A 23,615-nucleotide genomic window follows, 5' to 3' on the forward strand; every position below is an offset into this window, starting at 1 on the left:
ACTGTTAACAGAGTTATCTCCCCTACCTGAGACTCTACATGCTCTAGAAATAAAGATGACCACTGGGCAAGGGCACATCTGTTATGATCAGTTATCACCAGTTCTGCCAAGACAGGAATATTAATGTCAGGTTCTCATATTCTGCTGTCTCAGATTAGTTCAGAAATTCATATTTGTGGTTATTGCTACTGACCATAATCTTTTAAACTCTCTGGGGAACATGCAGCCAGAGCTGACATTCTGGACTAACACCTTACAATCGATACAATACATCCAAAACTAACCAAGTTAGAACAAAGACAGTAAAGGATATAACACAGCATTTGTGCCTATGATCACCCGACCAACACTCTACTTCTTGACCAAGGCCACCATTCCTTTGAAAATGAAGTGAGGAAAGAGTGAAATGATGGATGAAAAAGAAATTTTTTAATAAAATTTCTACAGTTGTTGATTCAAAACAGAACACTATCCAGTTTCCTGGAGGTAAACAAACTTCATGTAATGATAAATAGCCCTGCCAATTTTCAGTGCTTGGTGGAAAGTGATAGATATCTTTTTGGGACAGAAATTCAAAAATATCATTGTGGAAAACAGCTGAATGTCCGAAGAGCATTAACTCTTCCAAAATATTTGAACCAAAATAGAAAATCATAACTTTAAGTCATGGAAAAGAGATCTATTGAGACAGGAGATCATGAGACAGAAATACTCCTGATGGACAGAGTACACCGTGTCCTGATTTTTTAAATCTAAATTTTGTCAAATTGTTGACATTATTGGGGTTGTAACTACTAAATAATACCAAAAAACAGTTTGCTGTTATTACTTTTTTATCTTCATTTTCACGGCCATCTTTGTATCAAAAATCTATATACTCAATTCTTTCACCGACATTCATACAATAGCATTAATTGATCATGTTTACAGTTTCTGAAACCCTGTAACAGAAAATTACATGACAATTTCCATATTCACATGAAATAAACATCATAAACACCCATACCATTATCTTACAAAGACTTGGACCAAAATATTTCTCAGTAATTAAACACATATCCTCGATCATTAGGCACCAAAACATGCATCACATGATATGATGTTAAACATTCAAACGTCAAAGCACTATTTAATAAAATAAAAAAAGAAAATGCCAACAAAAATGGCAATTATATACTGAAATATATCGGAACCTTTTGAGTTCCAACTTAGAGACAATATTGTACTTTGGGGCCTATCATGATGGACAGGCTTCACAAAAGACTGATTAGCACTAACCCAGTTTTGTTTGTATTCAAAGACATTAAAAGCTTGTCAACAGCATTAGAATTTTCACATTTTTGTAGTCAAGTGTCATTTTGAAGGAACAGCTATTGGATACATTTGTATTCCTTATCTGGTATACACTGTACAGGATAATGAAAAAAATGTTTACCTTTAAATTTGGAATGATATATGAACTAAACACTTGTATATGTTGAGGCAAAAGACCAACAACCTTCCTTGCTATTTCATGTTTTTTACAAAACTCGCTATACAAGAGTTCTCCGAGAAAAAATTTGGAATCAAACCTATAATTCTAAATGAAGGCAACAAAATATGCTTACGAATGTAACAATATGTCTTCCCATGAGAAACTAATGTTTATGAAATTTGATGACAGAAACCGAGTTAACAAGAAATTTAAGGTAGAGACAAAACTTTGTTAATGATAATAACATATTAGCATACCCAGAGGTCCCATTCTAGATGGATGCAGGAAAATTGTTTTGTATGCTGAGTTCATTGCCCCGTGAACAGCCTGGGTAATTTTGAGGCATATGGTCTCCCTGTAGTAGTTGGTGGCTACCTCACTGAACAACATACAGGAGGCCCGTCCTTTACCGTTTTGAGCAATAAGGGTAAAGCGATACCCACGGATACAAAAATGTCAGCAGAAAGTGGTCAGTTTTCAGCTTCTCAGAAACACATGGGTCAGTTTTCAGCTTCCTCAGAAACACAAACTGTCGGACAGGAAGTGCTGGACCATGCACCTCGTATCTTCAGTTCTTTAACTGAGATCACATATGCCATTGCTCTCATTTAATGAGCTATCACAGCCCGTAATGTATGAAAAGGACATGAAAACCAAAACATGAAATAAATATAAGCATTGTAGGAAAAACTAAATATCTAACAAATAGTCTTTCTTTCATAAGTCACAATGTAGTGACTGTATAGACTGTTAGAGAAAAGCAACAAATGAAAATAAAAAAGCACAAGTGCACATCTAATAATATCAATGTGATATTTCAATATCTTTCTGTAAAATGTCCATGCTACTTTTGACAAGTTCACATTTCTTCCAACTTGGAATAAAATCATGAAAATAGATATTTACTTTAAATAAACATAATCAGGAGATCCATTCATTTTTTCCTTATTTTTTTTATTACTTAAGTGAAAATTCTGTACTTTTTTATTCAAGCTTTTGATGCAACAATCAAAATTTGAATCATTAAAAAAAAAAAAAGAGATATTGCCTACACAAAATAAAGACAACAGTTAATACATACTTTTGTACCTGGTCTACAAATCAACATAGGCCTCAACAAATAAACTGGTTATACACTGTCTATACACAACATAAACTTTCAGCAATTCTTAGGACAGACATCTTTGTCTCATGTCTTCCTTATGGGACTCGGCAGAATTTTTTTATCATACTTATCTTGAAGTAAGCCAAGGAGCCAACATACCAACTTTAACCCTGAGCAGATTGGCAGACTTATTGTAGGACAGCAATAAAGAATTTGAATTCTTTTGAAGAAAAATGAAAATGGGTGGGCTTATTACTGGACATACGTTTCTAGCCAGACTAAACAGCATTCCAAACTTGCCTTTAAGAACTGTAAATAAATCACTGACTGGCAATGAAGTGTTCTAATTCCCTGTTACATCAAAAGCAGTGTTTAATCCTCATTTCTATTTCATGTGAAACTCGCAGTAAGTTTTAAGACAAAGATATCAGTGTTCTGGTCTTTCACCCAATATAATCTGCTGCTGTGCTTATCATGAAATAAGCCCAATGGTCAGCACACCAATTTCTACCAAGGTCAAGGGGGTTGGCTTATTCCAGGTCAGTGTAAAATGCAGGAAAACAGAAATTAGAATTTTTTTCTTTCAAACCAACAAAAATGTACAGAAAAGAAACAAAGTAACAGCATTTATGTACTACACAAACAAGCCCTCCGACCCACAAAATTAACAGAAATTTTCTGTGAAGTCAATAGCATACTTGTACCCTATTTGAATATCTAAAACTTATACAACAATTTGATAAAATTTGTTAGTATTTAGAAATACAATGATTTTCTTTCACAACTGATTAGAACTCTCAAACAGATATTTCAGAACAAATCACAACAGAAATGAGGAAGGCACTTTATTTACAATCAGTAAAATTCGGAATTATCTTCAATTAAAGGGCACCAAAAATTTCTGTATCAATGTAATGAAAATTGTATAAAGCATAATACCGAGAGTGTTTTTGGTAATGTGGGGTAACGGGGCTATGTTGCATTCAAAATATAATCATGTGATCAATATATAAAAGCTCCTGCTATACTTAATTAAAGTCCTTTATGATGACTTACTAGATTGTTTAAATTTAATCAAGATTTCCAGGAAAGTCTAAGCATAAGTACAAGAAAAGCATTCAGTCACAGTTAAGAGACGGCCGTCTCTTTTTCTTAAGAATCCAATTGTAGCACGACAAATATATGCTGCCCTTAACATATTACTATTATCATTGATGCTCCAATGTCTGAAAGAATAAGACGTCTCATGCAAACTTTTGTGGTACTAAAACAATTGAATTCAATTCCTAAAAAAAAAATCATTCCCTGCACCTGTTCATGTTTAGCTTTATGTTATTAATCTATAGAAAACCTGTAGGTCGAAACTGTGAAATAATAAAGTGAAAGACAGAAATTCAGTTTTAAATATAATCAATAAATTAAGAGAGTTTGAATTACTAATTACTAGTGTCTCGGTATTACAATCAAGGGTTTTATTTGTGTTTCATAAGGGAAAAAAATGAAAAAATATCTGACAAGCCACAACAGGTCGTCCCAAAAGACAGGCAAAAAGGAATATTGAATACCTTGAAAGCCTTCTGTGTTTAAACAGGTGAAAATTAAATACCACGAAAAGTCACTTTAATTGTATATTGTTAATCATTCATTTTCATGGAGGATTTATCTTTACTGATATCAAGGGTGTTATTTATTCATGTCCACAAAATGATAAACAGACAAAAAACGACATAGATAACATGTCTAACATGTTTTGTGAGAAAAATTTACCAACAAAATCAAGTGCCAATGAAAAAAACAAGAAGTTTAAGCCAAACAAAAACATGTGATTTTACAGTAAGACAGGGGTGCCAACATATAACCTGTGACTTCTAAGTAAAGAGATAGGACAGCTCATGACAAGGCAATGATACAATCATTACTAGCATTATTGAAACTTTAAAAAACTGTGAGTGATCTTATCATTAAAGGTCAGCTAACTGACAAATAAAATAACAAGTATGAAATTTCTTCTTTGAACAAAAATGTAGCATGAAAACCCTAGTCAGTATTCCTTCAAACTTTCAAGAGAGCCAGAATAATATGAACATTGTGCGACAACCAAGGAACCTAGAGACAGGGAACATCATCTCCTCCTATCCCCATATCCCCAGCGACTATCTACCTCCCTGTCCCTACGTACTGGAGAACGTGACCTGTATCTCTCCCTACTCCGATATCTGTCCCTACTATTGTCTCTCCCTCTCTCACTACGATCATAGTCCTCAATAACATCCTCACTAGCAATTTTGCTCAACTTTTCTTGAATTTTCGATTTTTTTGACACATCAACACTTTTTAATGATTTGCTATATGACCTTTTGGGACTGTCTTCGTAATTGTTTCGTGTTTCACGTGAATATTGGTCTTTTTTCTGTAACTTTTCGGATGACTTGTCTCGAGATAGGTCCCTTGAAGTATCACGAGACTTACTACCAGATATGCTTTTTCTGCTAGAGCTTTCCTCCTCCTCCTCCTCACTATCTGAATATTTGGCCTTTTTCCTGTATTTTTCAGGAGGTCTAAAAGAGCTTTCTTCTTCATCCCTGAAAGACTTTCTGTCTCTCTTTCGCGATAAATCACTCCTATTAAGACGTACTTCTTCATCAGAACTATCTGCTTGACGTTGGGATTTTTTCCCTGATTTCTCCCTAATCTGTTCTCTTGTTCTGTACCTCTGCTCTTCCGTGCCATTTCGTGACCTTCTGTCTTTGTTCTGTATATTTTTAGTATATTGGTCTTGCTGATCAACTTCTTCACTATCACTATCTTGATCAAATCTATCTGTCTTGCGTGACTGTTCTCTAGATTTATCAGCCCTACTGTATCTCTCCAGTTCCCTTTCTTCTTCACTACTTTCCTCAGAAGAACTATCGTTCCTTACGTTTCTGTTTACGTTTTCCTCCCGTCTTGATGTTCCAGTCCTGTTTCTATCTAACTTGGCATATTGTGCTGCCTTGAATGTGGTTTCCTGCTTGTCATCTTTCTTTTGCCTTTCCCACGGATCAAAATATGTATCGTTTGTAGATTTGGGTTTTGGCTTGCTTTTCTCCTTACTTTTCTGCTCCACTACAACAGACTCTGCGGAGTCGGAGTCTGAGCTGCTACTACTATCACTACTACTACTACTACTGCTGTCATCACTGCTACTACTACTGCTACTACTACTGCTGCTGCTACTCGACTCCCTTCTCACAGATTCTCGTTTTTTCTGCGGTACTCTTTTATCATTTACAACACTTTTTACACTTTTAACCTTTCCTGGAGTTATTTTTCTATCATCAGACTCCTCTGACGACTCACTATTTGCTTCTTTTGTTTGCCTTTTATCCGTCTGTAGTCTTTCGTCATTCTTAACTCTTGAACTTTCTTGTCCCCTACTTTTTCTTCGATCTGTAATTTCCTCCTCGGAATCACTAGAGGCACTCCTTCTAGCTACTTTCCTTTGTACAATATCATTATTTCTCTGATTACCTTGACTTTTCCGCCTATCTACAATTTCCGCCTCAGAATCACTGTTTGAATCTTGTTGCTTGCGTTGCTTATTATCATTTCTTTGCAGTCTTTCATCGTTTTCAGAATGTCTTTTATTTTCCTTTTTCTTGCGTGCATCAACTTCCTCTTCGGAATCACTGCTAAATTCCTGCTGTGGTCTTTCATTTCTCTGCTGCCTATTACCTGTATTACGTTCCTTTCCTCTACTTTTCTTTCTTTCAGTAACTTCGTCATCACTACTTTCTCTCTGTCTACTTCTCTTGTTGTTTCGTTGTTGCCTCTGGTCATTATCCCTGGATTTACTTGTATTCATGGCATCCTCATCAGAGTCACTATCAGCTCTCTGCCTTTGTTGCCTTTCGTATCTATTTTGGTTTTCATAATTTTGTCTATCATTCCTAACTTGTCTTTCAACGCTGTTGTGTCGATCATTTCTAGTTTGCCTTTCATCACTTTGTTGTCTATCATTTCTGTTTCGTCTTTCATTACTTTGTTGTCTATCATTTCTATTTTGCCTTTCATCATTTTGTTGTCGATCACTTCTACTTCGTCGCTGATCATTTTCATATCTATCATTTCTATTTTGCCGTTCATCATTTTGTTGTCGATCTCTTCTACTTTGCCTTTGGTCATTTTCATATCTATCGTTCCTATTTCGTCTTTGAGCATTTTCATGTTGATCATACCTATTTTCATGATCATTATTCTGTAGCCAGTTATTTCTACTTTCACGATCATTACTTTGTTGTTGATCATTTCGATTGTGCCTATCTTTCCTAATTTGTTTATCATTGCTCTGTCTACTATTTGTCTCTCTAACATCACTGTTTCTCTGCCTATCTCGACCTTTTTCCTTTCTCTCTATCAATTCTTCTTCCTCTGAATCACTATATCCTTTATCTCTTCTATCGTTCCTTCTTTGTCTGTTGTCATTTTCATAACCTCTGTGATTACTTGTTTCTCTCCTATCCATCCTATCCTCCTCGGACTCACTGTCGTTTCTTCCTCGTTTATCCCTTCTCTCCTTCATTTTATCTTCCTCTGCGTAGTCCTGATAGTCTTTACCTCTACTGCGTTCTATAACTATCTCTTTAGAATTATCCATCCTTCCTTTTTTGTTGTTTCTGTTGTCTTTTTTATCTTTAACATTCTTAGGATTATCTTTAACACTTTTATCTCTTCTTCTTCCCTGTCGATTTCTCTCTTCTTCCTCCTCCTCATCAGAGTCACTTGTCTGTCTGTGTTTTTGCTGCTTTGTATTGGCAAGCTGATTTTTATTCCTTACTTCCTTCTCTTTTTGTGAATGTCCCTTATTCTCCTTTCTAAACTTCTTTCTTTTTGCAGGTGTGTCGTCCTCGGATGAACTCTCTAAAACACAAATTATAGAAAATCTAGATTTTTCAGAGGACTTTGATGATAAATGACTCTTCAAGAATATTACAAAAATTTTTTTAGGAATATGTAAGGACAAAAAGAAAATGTTACACCAATTCCAATGGACTTGGAATTGCATGTTATACCAATGAAAACTAATACCACTTCAATGTTTCAGTTGATATTGATAGGGGTTTCAGAACTGCTACTGACTCTGGCATTGTCAACCAATGTTGATAAGGATCTAAAAAATCTGCTTGATGCTGATAGTGTTAGCAGTATTGTTAGGGATCTAAAAAATACTACTGACTTTGACAATGTCAGCAGATATTGCTGGGGATCTCAAAACTATTACTGACTTTGACAATGTCAGCAGATATTGCTGGGGATCTCAAAACTATTACTGACCTTGACAATGTCAGCAGATATTGCTGGGGATCTCAAAACTATTACTGACCTTGACAATGTCAGCAGATATTGCTGGGGATCTCAAAACTATTAATGACCTACAGATCTCAAAACTTGACTATCTTTTGAACAAATTGTTTATTCAGATTTTCTGTTATTCCTGGACAGATGGAATGAAAATAAACCATCTTTAGGCTTCAATGAAAGTTAGAAAATGACATTTGAATTCATACCTGATGATGAAGATGAACTGGAATCTGAGGAAGATGAGGATGATGATGAGGAAGAAGATGATGAAGAAGATGACGATGATGAATCCTCATCAGCCTCTGCTGCTTTCTGTTGCATTAGCTGTTTTGACTTGTTTTTAAGATGATCACGTAGGTCATCCCTGGAAAAGTACATAAATAATTATATAAATAAATTCTTAAATAACATGTTCCATCATGTAACCTTACACATGATATATCTTACCCCCGTTTCCATTACACATACCTGTCAAAGTTTTATAAAGGTTATTCTGTTACAACCCAGATATATGATTTAATACAATCATTATTATAAAATTCATATATAAACACCTAGAACATTTGTTTTAGTTTTGAGTCTTCATGTGGGATGTAAACTACAATATTCCAAAATATCACAAAAAAACAGAAAAAGATTGATATTCATTCATTTCCATTGTGTTTAAATACAAAAAGTCAAAAGATAAACAGTCTATCTGCATGATATTACGAGATATCATCTTCAACAAATAACCATTTATAAATGTAAAGAAATCATCTTCATGATGTGTTCCACTATTTATTACTTAATATTCATTAGACGTAGACTAAAACTAGACAATGTGTGTAAGATATAAATACTCCTACACAAATGCAAATACCTATTAATAGCAACACTGGTCATAACCTTTGAACCATAAAACATGAGCTCACATAAAGAAATGAAATTTCCTAAAGTGAGCACATTGATTCAGGACCGTACAATAAGTGTTACCATACTGAACTTACGTCAACCCTCCAAGTCCTATGGTAGTGAAAAAGTTGATAGCAAATCTGGTATTCCTTGGATTATCACGAGGCATCAGTCCCTCAAAGAATTCCATCAGAGTTCTGAAAATATTGAAATAAAAACACTTATGTCTACCACTTTAAAAAACATATGATCCAATTATCATCAACACTTTGACATTTTATCCCTTTTGGTTCAAAACAAGTGGCAAATAGTATCAATCATTGATTCACGCCAAATACACTCATACCCATTCCTGTAGTGTGCAACCAAGGTCGTATCAATTGAATGCTGAATGCAAGGCGAAATCAAATTACATCTCTGTCAGCAATTTGCTAATCAATGCTAACTTGTTATACCATACCACATAAATTATCAACTCAAAATCAAAGTTATACAACAATTCTGATGTCACAGTTCCTCTATATATTGTTTTATACTCTGACAGAACATCACTGGAAGTTTAGAAAATCACAATGGTATGCGACCATTACACTTAGTAAAACAACCAAACATCAGAACAGTTTGATGTTACGACTGTTTAATCTGCAGCTGCATCTATGAGGGATGTCACAGGTAATATCTCAGGCTATAGTCTTTTCACACACTGTCCTTTGTTTTCATGTAATGAATATGTGAATTTTTTCTGCTGTACGAGATGGATTTTTGCCAAGATTCGTGTCTTCTTAAGAACATATAACTTAGACATTAAAAGGATTCCATCCTTATTTCTGTGTCTTCACACAGAAAAGAAAGAGAGTTGGGTCAGGAATGCTTAGTGCCATCTTTAAGCATGACAAAGGCATATACCACAAGCTGGTATGCAAAGTATACAAGCATCACATTTGCTGTGAATGTCAGACTCCATATCAAGACCTATGTTAAGTGACAAGTGGCACCTCATACTATGGATGCTTTTGTACTGTCAATGTATCTGCTCAAACATTATTAAAACACAAGACACAGAAAGTTGAAAAGTAAAATGTTACACCTCTTTTCCTTTGTGAATGACATATTTTATCTGATTTTGCTTACTGCAAAAAATTATCAAAAATTTGGAAAAAATTTGGAAAATGATTTTGGAGTGCACAATTAACAAACTTCCAACTATATGTCAACTTTTTAAAGTCGTTGAGAGTATATCCTGTTTATTACATACATTTGCCAAGTTTTTTTTTTTTTGCTTCAAATGATCACTAAAATTGAAAGCCAAGAATTCACTCTTATAATTTTTATTCTCTTATTACTTGTACTAACTAACATGTCAAACACATACAGTTAAAAAAAGGTCAGTTCTGCATAGCTTTTATAAATAGATAAGGAGGTCATTCATGCTTGACCTTTGAACTATTATAACTTACGGATCCCGCAGCCGAGCGTTTAACTTAGGAAGACCCATATACTCCGATAACTCCTGGAACAAAGTCTTGATGAAGATTCTACTGGCTGACGTTGTGTCCTCTTCATTCAGCCGCACACAGGACAGCACCTGAGGATGATTACCTCATTATCAGTTAACAGTTGACGATGAATTTAACAGAACCAGGGATATCATGGCAAAATACTGAACAAATCTTTATGTTTCTTATGAAACTTAAAACCTGAACTCTATTGAATAATAACAAAGGATGTATTCATATTGTACATTCAAGAAAAATGATTGATGATTCCTATTACAAGGAGATATATTCCAGGTACTTCAACAAGATTTCTACAGTGATGATGAACTTACACCCCAGGAAATAGCATCAGTATGCAGAAGATGGGAGAAAAATTTGGCGACATTGCGAAGTTTATTGGTTTCCAGACGATGTGTGGTTTCGTATTGTTCCTTAAACATATCCTGGAATGGGCCTATGAACTTCTTGTTGATCATACAGAATCTCTGTAAACATAAATATATATTAACTAGATGGTCCAGCAGGTGCCCCTGTCTTCATATTAAGTTGACACTGCTTGTTGTCATTATTGTATTTTACCTTATATGAGCGAAAAAGATTAATATATGTTCAGTTATCATCATTTCACAAACTATGCCCTCCCCAGATTATCTTTTTGACTCATTTCTTTTCAATTTTTTTCTGCACATCAAGTATCAATCACACAGCTTCAATGTCCAGGAAATTTTCTTTGTTCTTTTAAGTTCTGAACAAATTACACCAGTGTTTATGGTACACAAAAATGAGACACTCACCTGTGCTAACAGACCAAAGAACTTTTCGTAGGTCCTTTGTTGCCCACAACAGTCCAACACCATGTTACATAACTCTACCTAAAACCATGAAATCAGGTGATATCTTCAACAAAAATTCACATTTAATAAATGGAAGAATTTAAAAGATATCATTTAAGGACAAACCCTTATCTTACATTACTTAACATTTGTTTATCTTGATCAATTTTATTCATCAGTTTGACCAGCTGGACTAGCTTCTTGGTTTATAAAATAAGAGCTGACCTAATGACCTTTAGCTGTCTGACAAGCTTCAACCTTATGAGATCTGTATTAATATTTGCAGGTCTGTCTTAATTTGTGTCCGATATGTAAAATTTTGACCATATAAAGGAATACCCTAATTTATTGTGTCAGTTCTGTTAGATTGCCCTCAGAGGGCATTTTCTAATGTTTTGCACTATATTGTAAATCGTATATGCAATATGAAAGAAATAACTTAAAGCCTCTTGTGGTTTGTTAGCTGGATTTACATCTTCATTAATAGGTAGGATTATTTAGAAATGAGACACCTTGATGGTTGATACCTTACTGAACATAATATGGGAGGGTAAAGTGCCTGGCTTTATGACAAAACCATAACATCACAGAAAGTCAATAATCTAATCTTCAAAGACAAACACAAACAGTCTCTCAAAGGAATCAAACTTCACAGATCTTAACCAGAGATTGTCAAAGTCTGATTCTCTACCAAATGATGTCAGAATTTTCATATTCTCCTATTTTATCATATATAAATCCATATCTCAATATATCTATCACCCTACAGATTTGTGGGAATCTTCTATCTTTTGTTCCAAATTATTATACTTGAAGTCTATAAATATTAACAGACTGTTGAAGAAGCCTGTGTATACCTTACCTCTTGGCCAGGTTTGAGCTCCATTTTAAGAAGTTTGTGAGCACACTCCTCAAAGTCGAGACTAGACTGGATCGTGAGGTAGATCGTGCGACGCAGTGCTACCAAGTTTGTCTCAGTTTTGTCCAAAATCACTTGATTCTCAGCTTCTAAAATGAGTAGTAGCAATGAACCTTAACTAAATATTAAAGGTGAATGAAGTATGTTTAAGTCTATTTTAGATTTAAAATTCAAATGAAAATATTCTTAGCGAAGTAACCAGTGAGATTTAAGCTAATTCTGGAGTAATTAAAAGTGGTAATAGATTCATCTGTGTTACATACAGAGTTACACAATCCATGTCTAAAGCTACACATAGTGGTTGTTCTAGTGACATCTACCTATCAAAGTTCTATTAAGAGAACAACATGTATTTCTTAAGTGATATAGTTTCATTAATAGAATATAAATGCAGACACTCAGTCCACTGACAGAAATCGTCTATCTTGAAACTGTTATATCAAGTCAAATAGCAAAACGTATTATGTTTCATGAAATATAAAACATCAAAAATGTTTTCTGATCAAAGTTGTAAACAATATGTTTTTACTGTGTATACCTACCATCTTCATCATCGTCGTCACTTTCACTGTCACTTCCTGACCCACTGCCCGACCCATCTTCATCAGAGCTATCTTCATCCAGAATGTCTGAAATGCAAAGTCAGCAATTTTACTGTAGAGAAAATTGGAACAGTGTACATGGTTACTGATTTTGATGAGGGTTTTATCTAGAGTTCATCATTATCACTGTGTATTGAAAACAGAGTTTACTACTGCATCTTCCCAGTAAGGTGTTAAGGTGAAGCCAGTTAAAATGTTCCTTGATTTTATGAGATCAATATTTCCTATGAATAAACAATGGGTAATAAACAACCAGTTACATATCAGTACTTACCTCGCTTCAGAGCTTTGTATTTCTCCTCGTTTTCCTGATATTCAGGGTCAGCCTTAAACACATCTGCAGAACAAAGTTCATTTTTTATGTCAATATTATCATTTTATGTTTTTACCTATTTCCTTAAACTAAAATTTTAAAAGATAACATATATTGAAATATGAAACTGAATGAAATACTATATACTCTGCAAAGAGAAACATTAGTCCAGGGCATTTTTGGCTTTCCAAAAATTGTCTTGCTGTAAAAAATTTTTTGCTGTAACATTACAATACCTTCCAGGAAACAATAACTTCAAACACTAAAAAAAATGTAGGCTATGCTTGTTTAACTCACTCAGTATATCCTCCGTGGTGCCCTCATCCTCCAATGTTAGAAGGTGTGTAAACTGTTCCTCCTCAGCTACCAAATCTAGTTCACTTAAGACAGATTGGTGATCCTGTACAAATAAACACACATCTTTTAACCACTCATCACAAATTTCTCATAGTCAAGAGACACGAAAATGTAACATGTCTTTTTTTAAAATTTAACATTAACAATCTGACCTTCTAGAACATGTCAGTGATGATAAGGGCCTAAATTTTGGAAACTAAGAGGTGACCAAGAAAATCCAAAGTGATAAAAAAAAATTGTCAGGGTGGTGTACTAGCCCTTGATTAAATCAATTTTATATTTTTCAATAAAGAATAATTTTATAGGAACATGTGTAAATTCTGCACCATGCTGCTGTTAAAACAAATTCAAACTTCAAGCAAACATTGAACACTTTACGACCTATCTTTCAATATATGTTTTCAATGCTACACTTTTTCTTTGTGTTGATATTTCACCACACAGTTCAGTCTTTGAGGGTGGATTCTCTGGGTTTGGGAGTGGGGGTGGGGGCAGACTATTATTGTCAATTTTAAGTGATGATGACTACATTATGTCTGACCTACCTTGAAGCCATCTTTCCTGATAGCAAACATCACCTCCACCATATACTGGACACGCTTGTCAATCATGGCCTCATGTAAGATGTTCCGCAGTCTCTCAAATATAGCTGGAAAGCAAAAAAGTCATCAATTAACTATTTATTCTCTTAACTGATGTGAAAACAAGGATAGCTATCACAATTGAGAACTCTCTTGAAATGAAGGTGATTTTAGATACATCATTGGGGCAACTCTGCACACAGGCAAATATGACAGAAATATCAAACTACTGGTTGTTGCTGTCCAACAATCTCAACATCATCAAATCCTCTTCATATTTATCCAATCTAAAAGACTGTAAATGGGAATTCAAATGGATGGTCCCCCAATAACAAAATGTATAGCATAACAAGCGATGAATACTACCAACTGTTTCTCTTAGTTCAGATTGGAATTTGTTAATTCAACTTTACTGTTTTAGAACATTAATGTACTCTTTCATTGTGAGAATACTTTATGGAGTTTGAAGACTAGATTTTTCAGTGAACAAGATTCAAAGAAGGGACATAACTCATCCATAATCAACTCCTATTGGAAATGAAAAAGATAAATTTACTAGATAAATTTACTAGATTTAACAACGAGGCTGGAAAATGTTCACTTAGTCAAAATACTTTGATGTATTAAGGCACCTTACTTCTTCTTGTTTTAGGGGGATTTCTTCTTTAATCAAATCTTTGACAAAAAACTCAATTAAACAAATAATAAACTAAGATTATTAACAATTTTTTTTTTCACAAAACTGACAAAATATTTCTATTTGATCCATACTTTTAAATGAAAATCAATTTGACCTCAAAATGCTAAAACCTTGCAAGAAATTATCAGTTCCTTAGTAACTGTAAATACAGCTGAGATCTAGGTAACTGTTAACACTTAAACAAGAGCAGTGAAGAAACAAGGATAACAGCACTTTTATTGTTTCCCTCCATGTGAAGATCAACTCACCATTGATTCCTCTGGGCGACACCTCAGTCAGTTTCTGACCACACTCCTTTAGGAAACCAATAGCTACTTCCACTGAGTCATCTGTTGGATTTTCCAGTAGAAGCGTCAGTATCTCCAGAGCTATCACCTCATGTGCCTGATAAAATAATGTCACAGCTATAGTCAAATATCACTGTTGTTTAGATCTTTTTCAACTTAAAAACAATTTGTCAAAATCTGCAAATTAATCTAGTGTCCATTGTGCATCTAACTTCATTTTTTTTCCTTGAATCCTCCCTGGGTAACATCACTTGATCCAATAAGAATAAACTTCAGCTTACTCTGTACAACAGGCCTCCATAAAGGAATTATTGTTAGGACATTCCACATCAAATAAAACAAAAACTGAGTCAGCACTTCTGCAATGCTCTTTCTCAATATAAACAATTTTTTCAATCAGGAAAGTATCCCAACTCCCCTTCCCCAAATTTGTTACAAAGGATTCTACTTACTCCCTCAACTCTGCTTTCATGAAAAATTAATTCTATAAAATGGCTTTAACAAACAACATTGCACCAGTTTTCTGTCATACCGATAAGTTTTGAACACATTACACAAAATAAAATAGCATAAACAAGAAAAATTACACCTATTTTTGTCATATAGCTAAGTTTTAAACACACTACAGTATTTTCCTCGTGATTTCACTCTTATTTAAAATTTAAAACCTTTACAACTATACTAAATGTCCAGAAGCCTATATACAAATGAACCTGGCACTTACCACCTGCTGGTTGACAAGATGAGCTACAAATCGTGTCGTGGACAGACACAGGGACTTGTCATTACGTTTAAATCCTCTACGGAACTGAATCACCAGACGACGAAGCATGAGCTCCCCAATTTGTGGAAACTGGAAAGTATATATTTACAGCAACATATAAGAACAGATCATAAAACTATACTTACATGCAGAAATAATTATATATCGCAGAAATAAAAATACCACTACAGTAATGCAAAATCACAGCAATACTTCATCAGAAATAATGATGAATTGCAGTTATAATGCTAAAAGTCATAGTGAGAATGCTAAACATCACCAAAACTCTACTGAAAATGTTACAATACCAGGTGTGGAAATAGGTCTAATGACAAGAATGTTCTATTAAAGTGCTGGTAGAATTTCCTATAAAATATAACTGACCTTGGTATTAATGACAGACACCAAAGCAGCGTAGACGTGGGTGAAGGTTGGTGAGGATGCTTGGGCCTGGATCACAGACCGACACAACAGACCTCTGCAACAAAAATACTTCCATTACTTTGGTGTACTGCAACACTTTCAAAAATTATTTAAGATATATTTCAGGAAGATGGAACAGTGGGTGGAGATCTCATTGCTAAAATTACTGGCTCATGAATGTTAATCAAGTTTTTAGAAAAAAATTGTACTAAAGTGAGCAGTATTTCAACATTCTATTACATTTTCCAATGCTTGATCTTTACCTCAAAAACTTTAGCAATAATTAAACTGTTTTACACATGACAGTAAGACTTTTATATCATATCCTTAAAGTGAAGAATTGTTCTATTTGATGCTTTTCATTTATTTAAACAATCATCACCAAAGCATTGCAGTGTGGACATAAAATAACCTGAAAACAAGAACTATCCCTTAACCTGAAGCCTCAACCAAACAGAAAAGTCTGCACCATACTTACCACTACCTAATCCAACAGAGAGATGTCCACACCATACTTACCAATACCTAATCCAACAGAGATGTCCACACCATACTTACTAATACCTAATCCAACAGAGATGTCCACACCATACTTACCACTACCTAATCCAACAGAGATGTCCACACCATACTTACCACTACCTAATCCAACAGAGATGTCCACACCATACTTACCAATACCTAATCCAACAGAGATGTCCACACCATACTTACCACTACCTAATTAAACAGAGATGTCCACACCATACTTACCACTACCTAATTAAACAGAGATGTCCGCACCATACTTACCACTACCTAATTAAACAGAGATGTCCACACCATACTTACCACTACCTAATTAAACAGAGATGTCCACACCATACTTACCACTACCTATCCAACAGAGATGTCCACACCATACTTACCAATACCTAATCCAACAGAGATGTCCACACTATACTTACCAATACCTAATCCAACAGAGATGTCCACACTATACTTACTAATACCTAATCCAACAGAGATGTCCACACTATACTTACCACTACCTAATCCAACAGAGATGTCCACACCATACTTACCAATACCTAATTAAACAGAGATGTCCACACCATACTTACCAATACCTAATTAAACAGAGATGTCCACACCATACTTACCAATACCTAATCCAACAGAGATGTCCACACCATACTTACCAATACCTAATCCAACAGAGATGTCCACACCATACTTACCAATACCTAATTAAACAGAGATGTCCACACCATACTTACCAATACCTAATTAAACAGAAATGTCCACACCATACTTACCACTACCTAATCATCCAGAGATGTCCACACCATACTTACCAATACCTAATTAAACAGAAATGTCCACACTATACTTACCACTACCTAATCCAACAGAGAAGTCCACACCATACTTACCACTACCTAATCCAACAGAGATGTCCACACTATACTTACTAATACCTAATCCAACAGAGATGTCCACACCATACTTACTAATACCTAATCCAACAGAGAAGTCCACACCATACTTACCACTACCTAATCCAACAGAGATGTCCACACCATACTTACCAATACCTAATCCAACAGAGATGTCCACACTATACTTACCAATACCTAATCCAACAGAGATGTCCACACTATACTTACTAATACCTAATCATCCAGAGATGTCCGCACCATACTTACCACTACCTAATCAAACAGAGATGTCCACACCATACTTACCAATACCTAATCAAACAGAGATGTCCACACCATACTTACCAATACCTAATCCAACAGAGATGTCCACACCATACTTACCAATACCTAATCCAACAGAGATGTCCACACCATACTTACCAATACCTAATCCAACAGAGATGTCCACACCATACTTACCAATACCTAATCCAACAGAGATGTCCACACCATACTTACCACTACCTAATCATCCAGAGATGTCCACACCATACTTACCAATACCTAATTAAACAGAAATGTCCACACTATACTTACCAATACCTAATCAAACAGAGATGTCCACACTATACTTACCAATACCTAATCCAACAGAGATGTCCACACCATACTTACCAATACCTAATTAAACAGAAATGTCCACACTATACTTACCAATACCTAATTAAACAGAAATGTCCACACTATACTTACCAATACCTAATCAAACAGAGATGTCCACACCATACTTACCAATACCTAATTAAACAGAAATGTCCACACTATACTTACCAATACCTAATTAAACAGAGATGTCCACACTATACTTACCAATACCTAATCATCCAGAGATGTCCACACTATACTTACTAATACCTAATCATCCAGAGATGTCCACACCATACTTACCACTACCTAATCAAACAGAGATGTCCACACCATACTTACCAATACCTAATCAAACAGAGATGTCCACACCATACTTACCAATACCTAATCCAACAGAGATGTCCACACCATACTTACCACTACCTAATCAAACAGAGATGTCCACACCATACTTACCAATACCTAATCCAACAGAGATGTCCACACCATACTTACCAATACCTAATCCAACAGAGATGTCCACACCATACTTACCAATACCTAATCCAACAGAGATGTCCACACTATACTTACCAATACCTAATCCAACAGAGATGTCCACACCATACTTACCAATACCTAATCAAACAGAGATGTCCACAGCATAGGTCCACCAAGTCTGAGCTAATTAGTGACACCAGTTATAATAAAATACTAACCTTCCTCTGACAATATTTTCCTGGAACAACTCCTTGACAATATCTACCAGGTTAGACACGTTAACTTTGTTCACTAGACCATTGATGCTTTTCTTCAGTGCCTCCCATGCTATCCTCTGGTACTCCAAACTGAAGTCAAAGTTTTAAAACTCCATAGAATAAAACTTAACACATATATGTATATATTGTATAGCTGGAAAAATTTTAATTTTACAGTATTCTGTCAATAAACAGAAAACATTTAATATCCAGTTTAAAACATTTTTACAGTGAATCAAAATTTCAGAAAATGTCTGTTACACCTGTATACTTAGATCCTAGTTGATACAATAGATATATGGTGAAATTGTTACCTTGATAAAACAAGAATAACTGTGAAATATTACCTCTGAGAAAGTTTACAATAAAAAAGTGTATATTCTTTAATAACAAAATGCATCAACAGTTCTGTTGGCTGTTTAACCACAAACTTCACAAACACAAGACATAGCCACTTTTCTACTCAATGAAAGTATTTCTTAGCACTTTTATCATTTTAAAATCATTGAAACACAGTAAGGTCATTAAAGCATGATTATTGTTAATAAAGTACCCATAACTGTGGGACTAACAAGAATAATCACTGAACTAAAATACCTGTCAGACTGAATGTTTCCCATTCAAATTTTAGTAGATGACCTTGACCTTAGGAATCTCTTGGTCCTTGCCATACATATGAAGTAATTAACTAAAACACCATGATGCTAATTTCCAAGTGTTGTTACCTAGATTTATCAGTAATGGCTGCCTGCATCATTCGGAGACGAGCTGGAGGAATGTAAGCACCTCCTGTCCTTGTTGTTAAGGCTGATGGCTTAGCTGCAACAGGAGTTGTGGTTTCTTCACCTTTTGTTTTGTCCATTTTTTCTTCAGCTTTTCCTTCCTCACTGTAAAATCACAACATAAAATAATAATAAAAACCCATTACCAAAGAAGACATCCGATGTTTCAACAACTCATGTTTCATGCTTGTGTAAACAAAATCAGCCTGAAAAGGAACATACCTTCCTTTCTTGTCATTAGTAGTTATTTTATCCCGGTCTCTATGTTCATCTCTACGTCTGTCATCATCTCTCTTGCGATCATCATTTCGTCTGCGATCATCATCTCGTCTGCGACCTCCATTACGGTCCTCATCCCTGTATCGACTTTCATAGTTACGTTCTCTTCTGTCATCTCTCCTTCCTCGATCATCTCTTCGTCTATCATCTCTGTACCGATCCCTGTAATCATCACGGCGCCTGTTATCACGTCTATCATCCTGACGCCTGTCATCACGTCGGTACCTTCGATCATCCTCACTGCTGCTGTGACGACCACCTCTCCTCCTCTTTCTATCTCGACTACTATCACTGTCATATTCGCCATCCTCTCTGAAAACAAATGTACACCAATAATCAACAGTGCATTTATCTTGCAATTGTTATGATATGGTTAAAACGTTTTGGTTCTCAAATTTCAAATACAAGAAAATTGTCTTTACTTACCTCCCTCTTCTTCTTGAAACCTGTGAAAAATTGAAAATGAATTAATACAAATATAACAATAACATTAGCGTATCACTTCACTCTCTTTTTTTCACTTTTTTCCAAACGATCAGTCATTAATTCTGATATTGTAGTCTTAGACTGTATCATTTAGACACACCACATTCTCAAACTATATCACAAACACATATCTAATGCAATTGTTTCAACCTCTAAAACAGTAACTTAATTATCAAATTCACACAAATATCTTAGTTTTCAGAAAATTTTGTGAAGAATGTGTCAGTGTGTCATTCCATTTATCAAACTTGATAGCCCTCCACATAGTGTAATGTACCCCCAATAATTCTGATAACATTTCCAATAATCACCCAGTAATGCCAAAATCTAAATATCAAAGAACACAGACATTTTGTGTCAGGTTTTTTCAGTTTCACATATTTTAATGAATCCAAAATACTAACCTCGACTGCAGATTTGAGAACAACAGGTGCTTCATCATCGCTGTCTGTGATCTCACCACTCTCTGGCTCACTATGGAATTTACTCATGTCATGATGAGGTGGAGTCCTGGACTTGGAACGTCGTTCTGGAGATTTTGACATGGATTTGGTTGCATCTGGTGACTCAGACTTAGATTCAGAATTCTTTCTGGAATGTGTCTTGGACTGGGCTTCACTGTCATCTTTTTCACGAAGAGGAGATATGGATGTTTCCCTGTCAAGGGATAACTCTACATTATCATCTTCCCTTTCTGGTGTTCCTACATCTAATCTGCTAGGTGAGGATTTTCTTTCCTGTTGGTGTTCCTCATCTTTCCTCTGTGGTGACTTTGATTTCGACCTGGATTTAGATCTAGATGATTTTCTCTTTGGGGGATCTTTAGAATTTGACCTAGATTCCCTTCTGCTGTGTGGTGACCCAGATCTTGACCTTGAGTTCCTCTTTTCTGATGTTCCGATCTGTGGAGACCCAGATTTTGACCTTGATTTTCTCTCAATTCTTGGCGATCTAGATTTTGATTTACTCACTGATTTCAAAACTTTCTCCTTCGCATGAGGCGATGTAGATTTTGAATCAGCCCTCTGAGGTGACCCTTTGTGACTATCAGAATCACTGTCACTGTGACTACTATTACTGCTGCTACCACTTGATGATCCACTACTAGATGAGCTGTCACTGTCTGTATCATCACTATTACTTGATGAATTATCTCCCTTACCACGGCTTGGTGTTATACTTTTGCTACTTCTTTTACTGAAATGCAAAAATAAAAAATACTAAAAGCGCTTAAATGCCTTATGTGTACATAATCTATTTAACAGCATTAAATTTCTAATCCTCATGTTGTCTTATAAATATTCTGTCTTTTTCTTCATTAGCCATTGACTTGTCAAAAGGGATTAATCTTTCATTCATATAATTATAATTGTGACTCTTATACACAACCTTTGACTTATGAGCCCCCTGCTTCCTTTATCTAGCTAAGGAAAATTCCCTGTACCATGAAGCTTGGTGCCAATGGTATTCCTGACTATACAATTGAAATCTTGTATATTTCTTCCCTGTTTTAATGTATTTGCCCAAGATCATATGAGCCCAGGTTCTCTAGATGATGTATCTATGTTCCCTCTAAATTGCACTTGAGTGATCTACAGTTCAGAATATAGCAGTAAGGCAAGGATTATGAACACTGATTCCATCCTTGATACCCCTGAGGTTGCACTTGGTATCATTCTCTGTACCCCTGAAACATCACATGGCAAAAATCAAGTTTTCACATCATAAGATTAGAGGCTAGTTGGTTCCTTTGATGTTGATCAAACAAATCTGGAGGTCCCAAACAGTATGTTATGCTTGCTTTAAAGTATGGCGTCGCTCCCTTGTAACCTTCTAAGTTGGACGGTTTCTTTTGTAATTTTCTATGGCGATATCAGTCTGTAATTGGTCAGTTTTACCCCTGACACCCAATCTAGACCAATCAGATTACTTTGCTTGTGCCCTACACTTTGCCAAGGAATGTTCAAGGGATGTAGAGAGTGAACGTGATCATAACCCCCTAAGTATCCATGATGCACTGATTTGAAACTTGTGGTTAACCCAACCCCCCCCTCCCAAACACACACACAAATAACAACTTATTGTATTGACATTCTATATATTTTCTCCAATTCAAGCTGGTTCAGATCTGATGACCAAAAGGCAACTTTTACTCGAAACTGGCTTAAATGAGGAACATGTATGTGTGCCTCTGTTGGGGATCAAATCTAAGGTCATTGGCTTACAAGTCTACCTCTACTGACCCACAAACATGAAATTAGAAAGCAACCATATCCATTGTTCAATTCAAACCTGCCACACCTGTTAACCATGTACAGAGTCATCTTATAGCACAAACACACACACACCACCACCATTCATTTCTTCAGAATAAATTATTAACATTTAGATTAATGGTGAAAATCGCATTGTCCATGCAAGTCATCCTCTGAAAACTCCAGGAAGAATGTAAAACTTAAAATCAAATGGGAAGTTGTTAACGAAATTAGTTAAACTACTGAACCATTGAAATATGAAGACTATACAAATTCCAAAATAGATTTACTAAAACGGAAAGCTAATTTCAGCAATAAAGGTGAGTATTGAAGCATATGGTGCACAATACGGTAGCCTCACACTTTCGACAACTAAAACACGATTGCCAATAGGATAACAAAAATATTATTTTCGTGTGATAGTGCCATTTCCTAAACACGTCATAACAATTTTTCATCACGAACAGAATATTGCGTTCGTGGCAAACTACTCTGCTTATAGCTGATGGATGATTTCTTTAGAATACCTCGGCATGTTGAGTCAAACAGTTTCACAGATTTTCTGAAAACACAGTACCAACGTTGTGTGTAGATGACGAACAGACAGATGGATCTCGCGAGAACTGTACGAGACCAGTAAATCGCCACCAATCATATCGCGGGAAGGAAAAGGTTCGCGCCAAGTTCATTCTTCATTTTGTAAACAGGTAACACGCCAAGGGTAAGAGGATATTTTATTTTGTAAGTAGAATAATAGATTACCGATTTATATTTTCAACATCGCATTTTCTAGCTGAAAGTCAGTTGTAACTTTTCTAATTCATTTGACGTGTAAATTGAACACGAAATTCTGTTTTTCAATTTTTTCTTGTGTGTCCTGAATCCAAGTAAAAACGCCATATTATGATTTGCGTGCTTCTCTACAGTCCCCTACTATC

General features: G+C 35.3%; 1 protein-coding gene across 1 annotated transcript; it reads right to left on the bottom strand.

Moving 5' to 3' along the window:
* Positions 1 to 421: 421 nt before the first annotated feature.
* On the bottom strand, positions 422 to 23,212 carry LOC132555422 (pre-mRNA-splicing factor CWC22 homolog). Its single transcript, XM_060219773.1, is given in 22 exon segments — positions 422 to 7,478; positions 8,126 to 8,283; positions 8,909 to 9,010; positions 10,271 to 10,398; positions 10,642 to 10,794; positions 11,104 to 11,181; positions 12,005 to 12,150; positions 12,604 to 12,690; positions 12,938 to 13,000; positions 13,274 to 13,376; positions 13,879 to 13,982; positions 14,863 to 14,998; positions 15,626 to 15,754; positions 16,049 to 16,142; positions 18,837 to 18,965; positions 19,601 to 19,762; positions 19,880 to 20,248; positions 20,363 to 20,382; positions 20,827 to 21,326; positions 21,329 to 21,373; positions 21,501 to 21,619; positions 23,205 to 23,212. Coding segments are annotated over 22 exon segments (5,610 nt in total). The 3' UTR covers positions 422 to 4,701.
* Positions 23,213 to 23,615: the final 403 nt, after the last annotated feature.

The sequence above is a fragment of the Ylistrum balloti genome, unplaced genomic scaffold, assembly GCF_031769215.1.
Source record: "Ylistrum balloti isolate Yb309-2 unplaced genomic scaffold, AGI_CSIRO_Ybal_v1 Utg370488, whole genome shotgun sequence".
Taxonomy (NCBI): Eukaryota; Metazoa; Mollusca; class Bivalvia; order Pectinida; family Pectinidae; genus Ylistrum; species Ylistrum balloti.